This window comes from Monodelphis domestica, chromosome 2 (genome assembly GCF_027887165.1).
Source record: "Monodelphis domestica isolate mMonDom1 chromosome 2, mMonDom1.pri, whole genome shotgun sequence".
NCBI classification, from domain to species: domain Eukaryota; kingdom Metazoa; phylum Chordata; class Mammalia; order Didelphimorphia; family Didelphidae; genus Monodelphis; species Monodelphis domestica.
This window is the reverse complement of record NC_077228.1, coordinates 259,649,912-259,668,149: the sequence shown is the minus strand read 5'-3', so window position 1 is coordinate 259,668,149 and position 18,238 is coordinate 259,649,912. Positions and strand designations below refer to the sequence as shown.

General features: G+C 39.6%; 1 protein-coding gene and 1 long non-coding RNA gene across 2 annotated transcripts; one reads left to right on the top strand and one right to left on the bottom strand.

The window, feature by feature from the left end:
* The first annotated feature begins 276 nt into the window (after positions 1-276).
* On the top strand, positions 277-14,493 carry LOC100015906 (polyunsaturated fatty acid lipoxygenase ALOX12-like). Its single transcript, XM_001365685.4, has 12 exons — positions 277-351; positions 510-632; positions 760-863; positions 1,146-1,306; positions 3,054-3,197; positions 3,531-3,740; positions 7,359-7,445; positions 9,100-9,269; positions 12,473-12,594; positions 13,287-13,387; positions 13,498-13,665; positions 13,764-14,493. Exons 1-12 carry the CDS (start codon positions 278-280, stop codon positions 13,941-13,943), a joined length of 1,644 nt encoding a protein of 547 aa, XP_001365722.3. The 5' UTR covers position 277; the 3' UTR covers positions 13,944-14,493.
* Positions 14,494-14,513: 20 nt separating this feature from the next.
* Positions 14,514-17,266, bottom strand: LOC103106723 (uncharacterized). Its single transcript, XR_462353.3, has 2 exons — positions 16,922-17,266; positions 14,514-14,721 (listed from the first exon to the last, which is right to left on the bottom strand). It is a non-coding gene; the product is annotated as an uncharacterized LOC103106723 (long non-coding RNA).
* Between the last annotated feature and the right edge of the window lie 972 nt (positions 17,267-18,238).

The following is an 18,238-nucleotide window of genomic DNA, read 5'->3' as shown; positions in this document are numbered from 1 at the left end:
AGAAAACAGGGCTGACAAAACTGGGGAAGATTTAATATGGAGAGAGGAGAGGTAAATTGGAGATTATAGCAGAACAGGAAACCTACCCTAACAATGGACAGCAACTAAGAGAAGGATGAGGAATCTCTGGACATGAAGGCAGAGAGGAACAGAAAATGGGGATAAGACTTGGGAAATTGGTGAGGTGAGGTCAGGGGAAAGAGAGCAATGTGAGAGCATATCTATGAAGATGAACAGGTAAATGAGACCTTGTTCCCTTGCCTCCCCAGCTTGGATGATGGAAAAGGAGGTCCAGGGCCTGTTTCAGAAACACAGAGAAGAGGAGCTGGAGGAGAGAAGGAGATTATATCGGTGATGTCCCTGACCCCTGACCTCTTAGTATCTTAAACTTTGAATCCTGGATCCTATTTACACTATGATTCTTGTCCTCTCTCTTCCACTAACCCTTGTTTTTTTTTTTAAAGCTTCTCTGATCTATTAATATTCCATTCCATGGTCCTTCCCTCCAGTTGGAATACCTGGAGGAAAGGGTTACCCCTGACAGTGGATGCAATGACAGAGAAAGACCTGCCCCTGGACATGAGATTCCATGAAGATAAGAAGATTGACTTTGTTGGGGCAGAGGTTACAGGGTAGGAATGAGACCAGAGGCAAAAACTGGGGTTTGTGGATAGGAGCAATGGCAGATATGGGGATGGGTTGGGGAAAGGGAGTTCAAGCATCTAATTCCCTATTTAACTCCTTTATTCTTTATGCCAGACTGATGGAAGTTGTCCTAAAACGTTTGAGCACCCTCCTGAGTTCCTGGAATAGTTTGGATGATTTTGCCCAAATCGTCTGGGGCCACCAGAGCACCCTGACCAGTCAGTAACAGCCCCATAGTCATGGTGATCCTCTCTATCCATGACATTCTCTGCTCCCCATTCCCATATCAATTATATATAACTTCCACCCCCAAATACTTTTACTGCTGTCTTTCTACTGACCATCCTACCCACAAATTTCCTCAAAGTTGATTCCTTTTAGGCTTCTCTCCTGAAGGTGTCCCAGGCAACCCAGTGTAGAAATTTCAAATGTCTGGCACCATGAAGAGCTTCAGGGCATAGAGTCCTCTGGGAGTTATGATCTTTCCCTTCTGCTCCCAGAGAGGGTGTGCGAGTCCTGGAAGGATGATGATTTTTTTGGCTACCAGTTCCTCAATGGGGCCAACCCCACAATGCTGAGAAGGTCCACCTCACTCCCCACCAGACTTGTGATCCCCCCAGGGGCAGAGGAGCTTCAGACTCAGCTGGAAAGAAAACTCCAGGTAGCCTCTCTCCTTTTAGTTTTTTCTCGACTCCAATTCTTTCTTCTTTCTTGGTATTTCTCTGACCACAGAGAATAAAAATGTTCCTAGGGATCAAGTCAGGTTAGTTTCGAAAAAAAGCATCAAGTTTTTTTGGAAAGGAATAGACTGAAATGTCATAAGTATAACTTGACTTTAAGAATGGAGAAGCCAGTAGCACCTAGGTGGCTCTTAGCAGATAGAGCCAAGCTTAGAAATAGGAGGTCCTGGGTTCAAATATGACCTCAGACATTTCTTATGCATGTGACCTTCAGTAACAGGTAAAAGAGGGATACTATAGTTCTCTAACTCCTAGCTCTTCTACTTTCCCACCCACTGCCACATTACATGGAGGATTTCTAAGCTGATATTTCAGAAGATCTGGATCCTTTCCTGTTTGTGAAGTTCTGATGAATTTTGTTAAATCTTGTTAAAACATGCTTTCTTCTAGGACCACATAACTGTATTTTTGAAAAGAGCTTGGAAGAGGACACAAGTGACATAAGTCACTTTACCTGTTCCCTGGCCCTTACCACTCTTCTGCCTTGGAGATGACACTTAGTCTTGATTCTAAGACAGAAGACAAGAGTTTTTAAAAAATTAAGGAACCATAACTAAAATGGGAAAAAACAAGTATATATCAAAAGAGTACCACTGAAAGAGAGGTAGTCAACAGTAGTAATTGCACCCAATATAAATGCAGAGCCTCACTCTGAGGGCATCTTGAGCATATATGGCATATTTATAAAATACAAGAAAGAGGAGTATAAGAGCAAAATGAGCCTACTCTTCTTTTTCTTGGGGAATGTGCAGTATCAAAAGAGAAACAGGACCAAAAAAGAGGAAGTAGATGGAAACAGGGACATATCCAAGATCAAATGCAGACTCTCCAAATGGATCTTAGTGCTGGATTTCAGAACACACAAAAACAAGATTTAAGAAAACTTTTTAGAAGTAAATGGGAGAGCAGGGCTTAGGAGTTTGGAAGGGGGAAGATTGAAAGGAGGGAAAATATGTTTTGGGGAAAGAAGAAAAACCTCTGTTTTGGAAGTGGGAAGAGAAGAAGGGAGATAGTAAGTAGGCTTATTTGGAGAGGAAGAACATTGTTTTAGAGAAAGAGGCCAAATAGTTTGGGAATTTAGATTTGCTAAGGGAGATCAGAGGAAAGAGGAGTAAGACTACTCAAACAAAAGAATCTTTAAATCTGTCTCAGTGTAATTTAAATGGAAAGAACTCTGGAGTCTGGGGCAGCTAGGTATGACAGTGAATAAAGTGCCAGGCCTGAAGTCTCAGGCTGACATAATTTCCCAAGTTCAAATCTACCTTCAGACATTACTTGCTGTGTGACCCTGAGCATGTGAATTAACTCTGCCTCAATTCTCTCAACTTTAAAATAAGCTAGAGAAGGAAATAGCAAAAGAGATCAGTATTATTGCCAAGAAAACCTCAAAAGGGGTCAGGAAAAGTTGGACACAACTAAAATGACTGAACAACAACTGAAGTCAGAAGACTTGTTCTCTCAACCCTGCTATGCTGGAATAGCTGTGTGACCCTGGATAAGTCATTTTACTTCTCTGGCCCCCACTGTAAAATGAAGTGGCTGGACTAGATGAGTTAACAATGTGAACTTCTTTTTCAGTTCTTTACACTGAGCCTTTGACTGTCCCTAGTATTAAAATTGTTCTACATTAAACTCTGAACCTTAACTTCAGACTAATCTATTTCCCAGGAGGGCTGCCTCTTTGAAGCTGATTTTTCCCTGTTGGATGGAATCCAGCCCAATGTGATCCAGGGGGAGAGACAATACCTAGCTGCCCCCCTAGTTATGTTTAAGATGGAGCCTGATGGGAAGCTGCTACCCATGGTCATCCAGGTGAGGGAACCCAGATATCCTTCTACCTAGCTCCCTAATCCAGCCTTCCTCCACCCCACTGCTTCCCCAACCCTTTTCCTGGAACCAAGACCTCTGACCTCTCTGCTCTGCCTCATCAATCTCTCTTCCTTTCAAAGATCCAGGGATCTAATGCCCTACTTTACACATGTAATTCAATTAAAAGAGCAGTGACTGGAAGAGAAGGAAATCCTGGGTTCACATTCCTGCCTCTGATGATATCTCATCTTGGGCAAGCCATTTTAACTTCCCTTCAGCCTCTGAAGTCCTTTGCAGTTCCAGGCTTATAATTGTGCTGATTCTGTTGTCCTCCAGCTCCAGCCTCCCTGCTCTGGCTCCCCAGTTCCACCACTTTTCCTGCCCTCAGATCCCTCCCTCACTTGGCTCCTGGCCAAGATTTGGGTCAAAAATTCTGACCTCCAGCTGCATGAACTGCAAGCACATCTGCTGAAGACCCATTTGATGGCTGAAGTGTTTGCTGTAGCCACCATGAGGTGCCTCTCAGGGATGCACCCCATCTTCAAGGTACTCACCCTACCTTTAAGCTACCCTTCACATTCTACCCCTATAGAACCTAAGGTGAAAAGACCACCTTTAAGCATTCCAGAAACTAAATCCAGTTAGAAGGGAATTTTCAGTTAGGTTTCTTTTTTTTTAATCCATTTTTTTGTTCCAAATTCTTTTCTTCCCCCTCCCCAAGCCACTGAGAAGGCAAGAAAAACAAAATCTATAACAAATAGTCAAACAAAATAACTTCCTGTGTTTTTCATGTTCATATTTTTTCTTTAAAGTAAGAAAGAAAAATTTTTGCCTCGATTTATCTCTGAATCCATGTTTTCTCTGTTTGGGGGTAGATAACATGTTTCACTCTGAGTTTGTTGGAATTGAGGTTGATAGTTATGTTGATAAGAGTTGCTAAGTCTTTTGGAATTGATTAATTTCATAGTATTTGTCACTAGCTAAATTGTTCTCCAAATTCTATACATTTCCGTTTGAATCTGTTCATTTTTTCTTCAGATTTTTCTGAAACCTTCATGATGTGCTACAGCATATTATTCTTTAAAATTCATGGTTCATATCTTTTCAGTCATTCTCCAATTAGTGGTCATCTACTCAATTTCCAATTCTTTGTCACCACAAAAAAGGGCAATATTTTTCATTGTACTACTTCTTTTCCTCTTTGAGTATATAGATCTACTAGATGTATATAACTCAGTCAAAATATACACACAGTTTAAATAGCTTTGAGAGCATAGTTCTAATCTGATTTTCAGGATGGATGTAATAGTTCATAGCTCCACCCAGAATGTTTTAGTGTATCTAGTTTTACAACCCCCTCTCCAGTATTTGTCTTTTCTTTTTTTCTTTTTTTGTTTTTTACAATTTTAACAAATTTTATTAGTGTGAAGAGTTGTTTAAATGAGCATTTTTCTAATCATTAGTGATTTGGAGAATTTTTTCACAGTTATTGATAACTTTGATTTCTTCATCCAAAAACTGCCTATTTTAATCCTTTGACCATTTATCAGTTGTAGAATGGCTCTTATAAATTTGACTCAGGTCCCTGTTTAAAATTTCAGAAATGACGGGGCAGCTGGGTTGTTCAGTGGATTGAGGGGGTCCTAGGTTCACATCTGGTGTTGTCAGACACTTCCTAGCTATATGACCCTGAGCAAGTCACTTAATCCCCATTACCTAGCCCTTATCACTCTTCTGTCTCGGAACCAATACATAGTATAGATTCTAAGGTAAGGGTTTTAAAAAAATAAATTTCAAAAATGAGATGCTTATCAGAGAAACTTTTGCGACCCCCCCCCCCAATGTCTTGCTTTTCTCGTAATTTTAGCTGCATTGGTTTTGTTTGTGGAAAAAATGCTTTAATTTTATATAATCTAAATTATAAATTTTATCTCTTAAAATCCACTCTGCATATTGCTTGTTCAAGAACTCTTCCACTAATCCATAGATTTGACCTGCTTTATGTCTAAATAAACCTTTATGAGCTTGCCTTGGTTTATGCCAGACTATTTTTCAGTTTTCACAACAATTTTTGTCAAATAGTGAGTTCTTGCTCCAAAAGCTGGATTCTTTAGATTTATCAAAAATTAAGTTATTATGCTTGTTTGTGTCTGTATATGGAGTTCCATTGATCAACCTGTTTCTTACTTCATACCTAAGGGCTGTGATGTTTATAGTTTGTAGAGTGAGGGTCACTTTGAGATTGGGTACTATTAGGTCCCCTTCTTTCTCATTCTTTTTTTCATGGATTGTTTTAATATTCCTGACCTCCTGTTTTTCCAGATGAATTTTGTTATTATTTTTTCTTATCCTATAAAGTAATTATTTGGTAGATTGATTGTATTAGCACTAAATAAATAAGTTAGGCAATATTGTGGATTGTATTATATTGACTGAACCTATCAATAAGCAATTGATCTTTCTCTAATTAATTCAATCCACCTTTGTGTGAAGAGTATTTTGTAATTGTGTTCAGATAGTTCTTGTTTATGCATTGGCAAGTCCACTCCCAAGTATTTTATACTTACTGTTTTAAGTGGAATTATTAATACTCTTCCTTTTTGTTTTGTTTTGTTGGTAATATGCAGAAATGCTTATGATTCATGTTGGTTTATTTTATATTCTATAACTGCCTAAATTAATTGCTTCACTTACTTTTTTAGTTGACTCTTAAAGGTTCTCTCAGTAAACCATCATATCATATGTAAGAAAGTTTTTTGTTCTTGTCTTATTGTTATAGCTAGCATTTCTAGAACAATATTGAATAGTTTTGGTGATAATGGGCATTCTTGATTAACCCCTGATCTTCTTGGAAAGACTTTTAGCTTATCTTCATTAGAGATAATGTTTTTTCTTGGTTTTAGATAAATATTATTTATCACTTTAAAGAGAGTTCCATTTTATTTCTGTACTTTCTAGCATTTTGAAGATGGATGGGTTTTGTATTTTGTCAAAAACTTTTTTCTGCATCCATGGAAATAAATATGATTTTTGTTGTTTTTTGTTATTAATATGGTTCATTACATTTATAATTTTCCTAACACTGAACCAGTACTACATGCCTCATGTGGCAGAAATTTATTAGCCGAGACACCAAAAATAAAACAAAGTCTCCAAGCAAAAAAAGTAAATAATAACAATAATAGGTTTATTGAAAGAGGACCAGTCTCACAATAAAACCAAACTCTGCTTGGCAGCTGAAGACTTTGAGCCTTGAGAGTAGCCCACAAATTTGAGCTATAGATACAGTAAATAGTGATTTAACCCAGCTAGTTTTCAGGAATATAAATACTTCTTACCCCATGGACCCCATGGAAAAAGAAGTAAAGTCAGCATACATACAGGGTGGAGGAGAAGTGTAAAACCAATGTAATACATGGATGTGCAGTATGCAGTATTACACATGTATTATGCATGCTGTGAAGGCATTTTATGCATAATTTACAGAATATTTACAGCTAAGACCTTGGTAGTAATTTTGCAGAAAGAACTGAATACTTACTAAGCAAAAGATCAATAAAACAACATGAGATAATAGATAAATAACATATAGATAGCATAATAATAATAATATAATACTATAATAATTATGTATTAAAAATAATAATATAATAAAACATAATAATAATAACATATAAATAACATAATAAATAACATAAAAAACAAATAGATAAAATTCCTACTGATTACTAAGTAAAGAACAATCAAATAACAGAATGACAGAATATGTAAAATATCCAACATATCTACTGACGATTATAATAAATGTAATCATGGATTCAAACTCATATAAATCTAACCAAGTCATAGCGTGTGACATATTACTATGATCTCCCTATTAGTAAAATTACTGCATCAATACTCTTTAAGGCAATTGGTTTATGATTTTCTTTCTTTGTTTTGACTCACCTTTCTTTTAGGTAGCAGGATCATGTTTGTGTCATAGAGTTTGTTAGAATTGTTTTTATCTACTTTTTCTAATAGTTTACTTAGTATTAGAATTCATTGTTTTTTTATTTTTCTTAGGGAGTTCACTTATGGCTTTTTCCCATTTCTTTTCCTAGAATAAGGGTATTGAAGTACCCTTGATCCTCTCTCTTATTTCCACCTACCTTCTTCCCACAGCTGCTGGTCCCTCACTTCCGCTATACTATGGAGATCAACACTCGTGCCCGGACCTCTCTCATCTCTGAGGGGGGAATTTTTGATCAGGTATGAAGTGGTAGAACTCAGAAAATGGAAAAACTTGGAAGCCTCAGGAAGGGACATATGCCTGTATTCTAGCTGCTTCTTCCATTAAGAATTCTCTGTCCCACTAATGCACTGCTGGTAGAGTTGTGAATTAATCTAGCCATTCTGGAAGGCAATTTGGAATTATGCACAAGGGGCTTTAGAAAAATGCATACCCTTTGATCCAGGAATACCACTACTAGGTTTGAACCCAAAGAAATAATAAGGAAAAATACTTCTACAAAAATATTCATAGCCACATTCTTTGTGGTGGCAAAAAAAAAATGGAAAATGAAGGGTTGTTCCCCAATTGGGGAATAACTGAACAAATTGTGGTGTCTGATGGTGATGGAATACTATTGTGATGTAAGGAATGATGATCTGGAAGATTTCTATGTGAACTGGGAAAACCTCAATGAACTGATGAAGAGTGAAATGAGCAGAATCAGGAGACCATTGTACCCAGAAAGTAAAACATTGTGGAACAATGCAATGTAATGGACTTAGCAATGCAACAAGCCAGGACACTCCTGAAAGACTCATGAGAAAGAATGCTATCTACATTGAGAGAAGAACTATGAGAGCAGAAATACAAAAGCAAAACACATGACATCACTTACCACAAGTATATATGGGTATATGATTTGGGGTTTAGGCTTTAAAAAAATTACTCCATAGCAAAAATTAATAATATAGAAATAGGTATCAAGCCATAACATTTGTATAAGCCAATGGAATTGCTTGCTGGCTCTGGAAGGGGGGAGGGAAGAGGGGAGGAAAAGAAAATGAATCATGGAAACATAGAAAAATATTTAAAAATTAAAAACTTAAATTTTAAAAAATTAAAAAAAGGAATTCTCCATTCCCCCAAGTCTCCAAATCAACAACCTGATTCTGTATTTTTTTCCAATCCAATTAAACATTTAGGAAACATAGAGAATGCACAAGGTTCTGTGAATACATGAATAAGCTTTGCCCTCAATGAGTTTATAATTTGGAAGAATGGAAAGGGCATATACAAATCGCTACAGATTAGAAGATGATTTAAATAAATGAAGGGTCAAATAACAATGCAAAATTCAAAGAAGTAGATTACATCTACCAGAGTATATTAGGAAAGGGATCATGGGAAAGGTAGTACTTGGGGGAGAATCTCAATGAAAGAGAAAGATTTCAGTAGATGGAGGTAGATGAATTGTATTCTACCCTAAAGGAAACTGTTGTCATTTAGTTGTATGTAAAGGGGAACAATATGAAATGAAATAGACAGGATAGACCTAGATTAGGGAGGGCCTTGAATGCCAGGCTAAAGAATTTGTATTTTGTTTTATAAGCATGGGAAGCCATTTAATGTTGGAGGCTAAGCAATGGCAAAATGAAATTTATGCATTATCTAGATTATTCTTGAAGTATTGAAAGATGACCTAGAAAGGAAGAACCTAGAGGCCAAGAAGGACATTAGAAGGTTATTATAATAGTTAAGGCCAGAAATAACTAGAAACATTTTTAATGTGTACTTTTAATGTTCTATCAAATTTTTAAACTACTCGTATTTCTGAATTCCTTCCATCTTCCTAATTCTTAAATCCCAGCTCCCAACCTCCATCAATCCTAACTTCCCATTCAACCAACACAGGTGACGAACACTGGTGGGGGAGGTCATCTGGATATCCTCCGCAGGGCAACAGCCTGTCTGACCTATCGATCCCTCTGCCTTCCCAATGACCTGGCTGACAGAGGGCTTCTGGGGATTCCATCAGCTCTCTATGTCCATGATGTCCTCAGGCTCTGGGACATTATCTTCAGGTGAGGAGGAGGTTCCTAAGGGAGGGATGGGCAGGAACATGGGCAATATGGACCAAGGAATATCAATAGTGAAAGGTCAAGAGAGGACTAGGAACCAGACAATTTAGACTAGGCAAACAAGAAAACCAAGCCTGAAAAGATGGTCAGAGCTGTTTATGCTAACTGTGTTTATAAAGGGATAAATCATGGCTCACATTTACATAGCACATTATTCAAAACTATCTGTGAAATACAAGTATTACTTGAATGATATTTTCCAGTTAAAGGAACTGAAATTAAGTGACTTTTCTTTGGATATACAGAAATGAGAAATAAGTTAAGCAGAAAACTATAGAAAAGAAGGTTTGAAATAAAAAATAAGGACAGAATAGTCTAGGAAAATCTAGCAATATAAATGGTGGTGGGGTGGGGAACAACATAAGAGGAAGAATACCAGTGGAGCTACCTAGTAATTCACAGAATGACAAAAAAATGTAGGAAACTTGGGTCATAAGCAAGAAGGTGAATTGGCACCAGTGAAACTCAGACAGGAACAAGGCTTATTCAAAAGAAAAAGGATAATGGTGCAAAAGACAAAAAGTACATGTTATGCTCCAAACCTGAGTCAGGATAGTATGGTGCTTCTGGTTTGGGACTGGAAAGGAATGAGGCACTTACACACCATGTCCCATTTGACAAAAGTAAGTTCATTCAACCATTGCACAAATAGATTTCTCAGCAAAGATGGAATACTAAGTTCAGTGTTCTCCCTTCACCTTCGTATTTGGCACGAAAGTCCGCATGGTCAGAAGGACGTCTTGATTTACAGTGTTGTGGGAGAGCTTGATGATATCTGGTTCAAGAGGGTGCTCACCTGAGGAATTACCAAGTTCCAGCAAATCTTTAAAAATAGAGGAATGTATTGAGTGAGGCTGGAAGGCAGGTGAAGGCCTCGGTTGGGGAGAAGGGACTATGTGATCCAAAAGGGAGGTGGGGAGGGGGACAAACAAGATGGATTAGGTGACATTCCCATGTGAGGTTCCTTGGTGTCCGGGGTAGAAGTACAGGTATACATTGTTTGTACATTAAATATATGTTATACATATATTACATATTACTTACACACATACATATTACATGTATACATATTAAGTCATGATCATAAAGGTGGATGAGCTGCATATCTCAGAGAATCTAGTGATGTTTGAGGTTTAAACAGAAGGTATACATCTGTGCTAAAGCCCTCATCATAAAACTAGGGGAAATGCATCCAAATCAAAAGGAAATTTATCTCATAGAAAATTCTTTGTTAATGCAGTTATCTCTTTGGTTGCATAAGGGCTGACTTTCTTCCATTGCCAGCATTCCTGGGGTCCAGGATCAAGGAATTCCTCATGAACGCTTTGACCTGGGATTCCTCCAAAGACTTGGGGTATCCAGAGGACCCTGCACCTCCATTCCAAGAGGGCACTCATTGAGAAAGTAACAAAACCTAAAGAGTACCAAGTTCTCATGGGTTGGGCTATAATCTCTCAGGCCATTGGTCTCCCTAACTTTTATGATCATGCAACAAACATTTTTGAGCATGTAATTCCAAAATAGGTATATTTGTCATTTATAGGCATGAATTGATACAATTATTTATATTTTCATATTAGTACAGTATGTTAATTTCCCCAAAAATAAAAAACAAAAATTGAAATACATAAAGGATGAAATAAAAATGAAAAGATGTATAAAACAAAAGGGAACCACAAGAGTTTACTAAGTCATGTAAGTCTCTGTTTGGGGGGAGAAGATGATGATGAAGAAGAGAAAAAGGATCTTGGACTGGATATGTGGGAAAGCTCAATGTTATCTGGTTCAGGAGGGTGCCACTCAAAGAATGATCAGGCTCCAAGGAATTTCTAAAAATAGAGGAATTTATTGAGTGAATGGATGAGGCAGGTCCAGGTGAAGTCTGTCTCCTTAAGGAAAAGGGGTCTAGAATTTTTATACCTTAAAGGAACAGAGACTATGTGTCCCAGAAAGGAAGGTGGGGAGGAGGAAAACCTAGAAGGATTAGGTGACACTCCTATGTGAGGTCTAGGATAGAAACACAGGTATGCTATATTAGGCCCTGATCATACAGGAGAATAAGTTGCATATATAAGAGAATTTAGTAATGTTTGAGATGCAAACAGAAGATACACATTCATGTTAAAACTCTTACCATAAGACTAGGGGAAATGCATCTAAAATAGAAGGAAATGTATATCTCTGAGAATCCTTTGTTTATGTAGTTGTCCCCGGGGCCAGCTTTCTTCTACCACCAGTATTCCTGGGGTCCATGATTGAGAAATTCTTCCTCTATGCCTTCTAAGACCTTCTGTCTTGGAGTCAATACTGTGTATTGGCTCCAAGGCAGAAGAGTGGTAAGGGTAGGCAATGGGGGTCAAGTGATTTGCCCAGGGTCACACAGCTAGGAAGTGGCTGAGGCCGGATTTGAACCTAGGACCTCCGTCTCTAGGCCTGGCTCTCAATCCACTGAGCTACCCAGCTGCCCTCCCTCTATGCCTTCTGATCTGGGATTTCTCTAGAGACTTGGGGAGTCCAGGGGACCCTGTACCCTCATACCAGAAAGAAGAAAAGTGGTGAGAAGAAAATTGAAATCCAAGACAAGTAGAGAGCTAGTAGGAGAACTAACTAGTAGGAGAACACCTAACTCCTTTGGACAAATTCTACTAATAGGACTCAAATTAATGAAATCCCAGGGTCTTAAAGACCTGAAAAATGTGATTGTGGAACTATTAGTGATTTATGAAAGGTCAGGTGAATGGGAGAGATGCTGGAGGAGTGGAGGATATAGATCCCAAATACCCCCAAAGGGAAGAAACAGTAGAAGATCTGAAAGGAAAAGAATAACTTTCATTCACTTAAACGACTGACATCCGAAGAACTGGATTTATTCTGTGTATCCTCAGGGGACAGCAGTGGGGGAAAGACCTAAATTTTGATGTAAAGAAAGCTGCCTGACATGGAGAGATTTTTCCCTCACTAATGATCTTCAAATGAAGCCAGAATCATAACTTGTTAGACATGATTTGGAAAGGATTTTTGGTCAGTTTGGGGTGAAAGGGATATTCTTTAAGTTTCCTTCTAACTTTGATTCTGTGATTATGGGAGAGTAGAGTCTGGTCTCCCTCAGATGCTCTTCCCTAATCCCTTTCTTTCTTGGGGAGCAGGTATGTGCAAGGAATAGTCCATCTCCATTATTCAGGGGACAAAGATGTGCAGGATGACTCTGAGCTACAAGCCTGGTGCAGAGAGATCACTGAGATTGGGCTGGGTGGAGCCCAGGACCGAGGTAGGCCATGATTATCTTCCATATTGAAAAATCATTCCCTTTTCTTCTAAACCTCTTTCCTGGAGCCTTGTCTAAAAATCCTCCTGGAGCTCTGCTACTCTTCTGAAACCATTTCCAAGTCCAGGGGCCACCTAAGATGATCTCAGACCCCAACTCCTTTACATTTTCCTACATCCTTATCCTAGATGGTTAAACAACACAGAGCCAGAAACAAACCAGCCAACAAAAACAAGGGATCAAGAACCACATGAGGTATATGGGATCAGGGTTCTGTTGTCAATAAAAGATCTTAGGATCGCCATCCTCTATCTCCATCACCTCTACTCAAGGACATTTCATGCAACAAACACTAAGTTACTCAGGTTGGCTTCCCTTTCCTTCCTCACTTCTAACCTTCAAGGTTTTTCTTCTAACTACTATAGGCCACTTTGTACAATCCATGTGTAAATCTAAACTTGACTTCAACATATGGTAATTGGTCAGAACAAAAGACTTGTGAATGGAGAAAGTACTTTACCCTTCTAAATTCCTCTTTAAAAAATAGAGAAATGAGACATTTGATCATATGACTTCTAAGAGACAAAAATTTCCCAAGTCCACATATCCTAGTATTTTGGCCACCTTCTGAGGACACTAGCCCTTATTTCTTCCTGAGTCTTCAGCTTCAAACTTCAAACTCTTCTTCCTTCCAGGGTTTCCTGTCTCCTTTAAGTCCAGAGCTGAGCTCTGCCATTTTCTCACCATGTGCATCTTTACAAGCTCAGCCCAACATTCAGCTGTTAGTCAGGGACAGGTGAGACACCCAGATACCTTTCTTTCTTAGGCTGGAGGATTTGGGGGAAGGAACTAAGGGCTAAAATGACTATATCCCTGAGTGATTTTAGTTTTTCTCCCCACCAACAGCAAGACTGGTATACCTGGGTTCCTAATGCTCCAGACACTATGCGGCAGCCCCCACCAACCACAAAGGATGTAACATTAGAGATGGTGATGGCCACAATGCCCAAAGTCTATCAATCCTGTCTCCAGATAGCTATGACATGGCTTCTGAGTCGGGTCCAGCCAAACAGGGTGAGAGTCAAGGCCCAAGGGTAAGGGATTAGATTTGGTAGCTGAGGTCTACAGATCTGAAGCTTGCGACTCTGAGATGCCCTTCTTCTCTGCTTCAGGTACTCCTGGGCTATCCAAAGGAAGAATACTTCTCAGGACCTGAGTCCAAGGCTGTGCTGAGCCGTTTCCAGGAAGATTTAGACATTCTGGAAAGGGAGATTGTGGCCCGTAATGAAGGCCTGGACCTGCCCTATGAGTACCTTCTGCCAAGCAGGATAGAAAACAGCATTACCATTTAAACCCAATATTTGGCTGACCATCAACCTGGAAAAGACTCCTTTTCTTTCTTAACCCTAGTCCTTTTAATTTCATGTCTATTGATACAAAACTCACAAATTGAAGCTTCTGTCCCCACGTTTAACCTACCTGCACTTTTTTCACTCACTCACTGAGGAGAGGGTCTTTCTTCTTCAGGTATAAATCATGCTTAACCTCACTCTCCAGGGTCATGAGTTCACATTTAGCTACTTGGCAACACTTCTCTTGGCACTTCCCACACATGCTTCTCATTCTCTGCTGTTGCTTTTCCTGGAAAGAAATAATCTTCCCTTTGACTTTCCTCCTGGGGCAGGGGCAGGGGCAGAGGCATCCCTTCCCAATCATTCTACCCAAGAATGGGAAAGCTCCCAGTATAACCAGATATGAAGGGTTTCCATCCCCTTCTCCCAGCACTGAGAGTTCTCTTAGCTAAACCACCTTGTTTTTTGTGGCCTTTTGTCAAAATCTGCAATAAATAAATGCATAAATCTATATACTATATGGTATTTCAACTATGTTGCCCAGGGAACAAAATAATTGCAATGCTGATATAAGACCACAGGCTAAAACTATTTTTTATATCACCAAGATAGTTGATATGAGAAATCAGAGTTATCTTCCTTTGTCCAGAAGGTTAAAGTAACATTTCTTTCATCTTCCATCATTCTTTCTTCATCATCATTCTATAGGCTTGCTGTGCATGTTTGCATGTGTAGTCTGCCCTTCATCTTCTTCCATATTTATCTCTTTCAAGTTTCACTGGGAGGATGAAGGGAGGGCAATTAATTTTCTAACAACATAATTAACATACTTCAGTAAGATCCTGTCTTTGTCTTTCCAGAACAATTAACTATTCACTTTTAGGTACTACTTTTGAGATTTGCAGAACAATTTATGTACGGTTTTTATGTGATTGTCATAATTCTGAGATAAATAATATAGGTATTATTGTCCTTATTTTACCTTCACATAAACAGTCTTAGAAGCAAAGCAATTTATTTTGTCACTCACTGGGTATCAGAGGTAGGTTTTAAATCCAGAACTCTGAAATACAAGTATAACTTGCTTCTCCCAATAAACCATCCTCACTCTCCAATGAAGTATAAACACTTTAATGTGCTCAACAGGTAAGCTCCTTTAATAATATGCACATTTATATAAAACTTTAAAGTTAATAAAATGTTTTCTTCAAAACAATCCTGTGAACACTATAAATATTAGCACTGCTAACAACAGATCAGAAAACTAAAGTTCCAAAAGGTTGTTAAAGGATAACTTAATTAAGCAGCCTCAATCAGCTTCAATATTCATTGTTTTACGCCTCTTTATAGTTTTATAACCCCTGCATGCAATCCCATTAGATATTTAACATTTTAGTGAAAAGTTTTAATTACTGATTTAGTAGTAAAAAAAAAAGATAGTCTCATTTATTTAAGATTGAATAACTGCATGAGAATTAGTGATAATAATCCTAGTATGGATAATCCCCAATAGTAATTTGGCAAGATATCCTTACCAATGGGAATTTGCATATGCCGTTAGTATCTTGGAATATATCCAGACATTCCTGAGGCTGTGGATTTCTGATACCTCAGAAAAACTTTGGTTTTCTTTTTATGTATGGAACAAAGGGTACATAATCTGCTCCACTGGGGGGGGGGGGGGAAGAGAGAAAAACCTGACCTTGAAGAATATTCAATCTTCTTTAGTGGGAATTACAGCTGCCTGAACTTCAGGGAAATGAAATTATGGTTGTTCTTCTTTCAAGGGAAGAAAGATGTAGCTCACTGATGAGTCCGTGTGATTTATTTTTTTGCATAAGGCATAAATACCTGTTATGTGATAAGGCTCAGTATCTCAGACTCTGTTAGGTGTTGTTTGGAGACCCTGACTGTGATTTCCATAATCACAATGAAGTCAGTTTTGCTCAAATTGTTTCCAGTATTTTTCTTTTATAAGGTCACAAAGTAAGGTAGGAATGGAACTCTGATCACCTGTCCAATTTTCCACTACAGTTATATTTTATTTGCTCTGTACCATCTCCAAATCTATTTTATTTCCTATTAGTCCCTGAGCATACATGAATAGAGAATTCCAGGTGTGGGCACATGATGTTTTTCTGGAAAGAAAGGGTAGGGTACTGGAAAGATTATTTAATGTAGAGAACTAGGTTAAAATCTTGTCCTCCACACCACCTGTGTTATAGTGGACCAATTAAAACTTTTCTGTGTGTAAATTTTCAGGCTAGTATAAGAAAAGGGTTGGACTAAATGGCTTTCAGCTTTAAACAAATTATATGCCCCAGAAGGCAAATTCAAGCCGTCAAGCAGAGGGGTGGGGCATGCAAAAAATGCCCTCAGGGGCTGGGAAGAGGGGGAACAGAGCAGCTTTGCCACCGAGGCTATAAGACATTCCTCTAATTGATTTAAATGAATCATAGGGCATTCCAACGGCTTTCCGGAAGACACCTAAGCTTTTGGTTGAGCCACAAAAGCACATCGACTAGGAGCACGGATTTTAACTTTGAGAAATGGTGAGATGGTGCTATTTCTAGTTCTTAATATGTTATCACCCTCAACAGAAGGCCCGGCCTACATCACATCCCACCAAAATCAAAGGTGGAAATGGCTGGCACAATTTCTCGTCCATCCATTAGGTGGGCTTGTCTCTCTCCTCAAAAATCTCGTAAGACTTTCCCCCTGAATCTCCCAGAGCTTGTCTCCCTCCAAGACAGTCGGGCAAGAGCCTTCCCTTGAATTCCCCCTTTATAGGATGAGGGAAGCCATGTCAATATCCAAAAATGCTTCTGTACAGGGAATCCAGGAATGCGCTAACAGTTGACTTAATGTGTGAGGTCAGCACTTCCTGGTCATGTGACTCTGAAGCTGTTCTATCAGGTGAAGACGCCCCTTCCCCTACTTAGTTCATCTCCCCATCCCACCCCCACCCCCCATCGTACCATATTTCTGGGGAGAAAGAGGAAGAAAAGACTCTAATTTTTCCTCTGGACCCTGTAGTTTAGAACTTTGTGGGAAATGGAAACGCTACGAAAGTCGTCCCCCGCTTCTCTTCAAGAAGACATGTCTCCCTGCCATTCTCTTCTTTGAACATGGCCCATCTTCAACGCTCTAGGTCCGTTCTCTCCCCGGCTCGAGTTCCTTTCTCTCCTACAAACCCCGGCCTCCCAGAATCTGCTCCTCTCCAAAATTTGGGGTCCTCTGTGGAAGACTCCTCCTCCTCCTCCTCTTCACGGGCTTCACTCCCGGGATCTCCCACCATCTCTCCTCCTCCCCAAGGTCCCGCCCCTCCCTGCTCGAGCTCCGCCCCTAGGCCGTACTTTGGCTCCACCCCTCCTTGATCCTGCTCCAGCCTCTCTCTTGCTGCTGCTGGCTCTCACCCCAAGCACCCGAAGCCCCAATTCAGATCGCAGAGATCTAGACTCCGACCCAGCTCCTGCACTGACCACCCGGTACTGGACTCGCTATGGCGTCATGCGCCGAAGCTGGCCGCCAGTAGTGTCTAGAAGGCCTATTATGGAACGTGGAACGAATGAATGATTTAAACCTTTTTGGGGTGGGCCAGAGAGCGTTTGCGAGGAATCGTGGAAGCCATCTTTGGGAGGGGGAAGGGAAGTCAGAAGTGGTGGAGAGGGGGATCAGATTTGGGGAACTAGAGTTCAAGTCAGGCAACATGCCTACTATGTACCCGCCCCTTCTAAGGGCTGGGGATACAAAGAAAAGGGCAAAAGACAGATCCTATTCTCAAAAGGAGCAGTTATGGGGCACAATGGATAGAGTCCTGGGTGTGGAGTCAGGAAGACATGAGTTCAAATTCAGACTTGGACACTTACTATTTTGTGTGTCCCTGAGCAAGGCACTTAACCCTGTTTGCCTCGGTTCTCTCATCTTTAAAATGACCTGGAGAAGGAAATGGCAAACCACTCCACTATCTTTGCCAAGTCGATCCCAAATGGAATCCCAAAGTGGCAGACACCACTAAACAGCATTCTCAGGGATCTCAGTCTAATAGGGGTCGAGTTCAGAACCAAGGGCATCCAGCCCCCAGTACCTAATGCATTATGTGCACTGAATGGAAGAGGAACTCAATTAATTTTTGCTAAATGAATAAAACTCAAATTATGACCAAAAATTGGATCTGTACCCTTTCCCTTCTGTCTCCTTAGAAAGATCCCACTAAGACACTTTCCAGATATTTCCTGAACTGTACCTTCCTCAAGCATGTCTCCCAAGCTTCCTCAGAACCCAAAGAACCAAAA

What these genes read in the sequence shown, in the direction of transcription:
- LOC100015906 (XM_001365685.4), top strand. Translation starts at nt 278, where the DNA reads ATGGAAAAGGAGGTCCAGGGCCTGTTTCAGAAACACAGAGAAGAGGAG. An exon ending in AGCTGGAAAGAAAACTCCAG is followed by an intron (nt 1,307 to 3,053) that starts GTAGCCTCTCTC and finishes TCTATTTCCCAG; the next exon opens with GAGGGCTGCCTCTTTGAAGC. An exon ending in TGCTACCCATGGTCATCCAG is followed by an intron (nt 3,198 to 3,530) that starts GTGAGGGAACCC and finishes GTTGTCCTCCAG; the next exon opens with CTCCAGCCTCCCTGCTCTGG.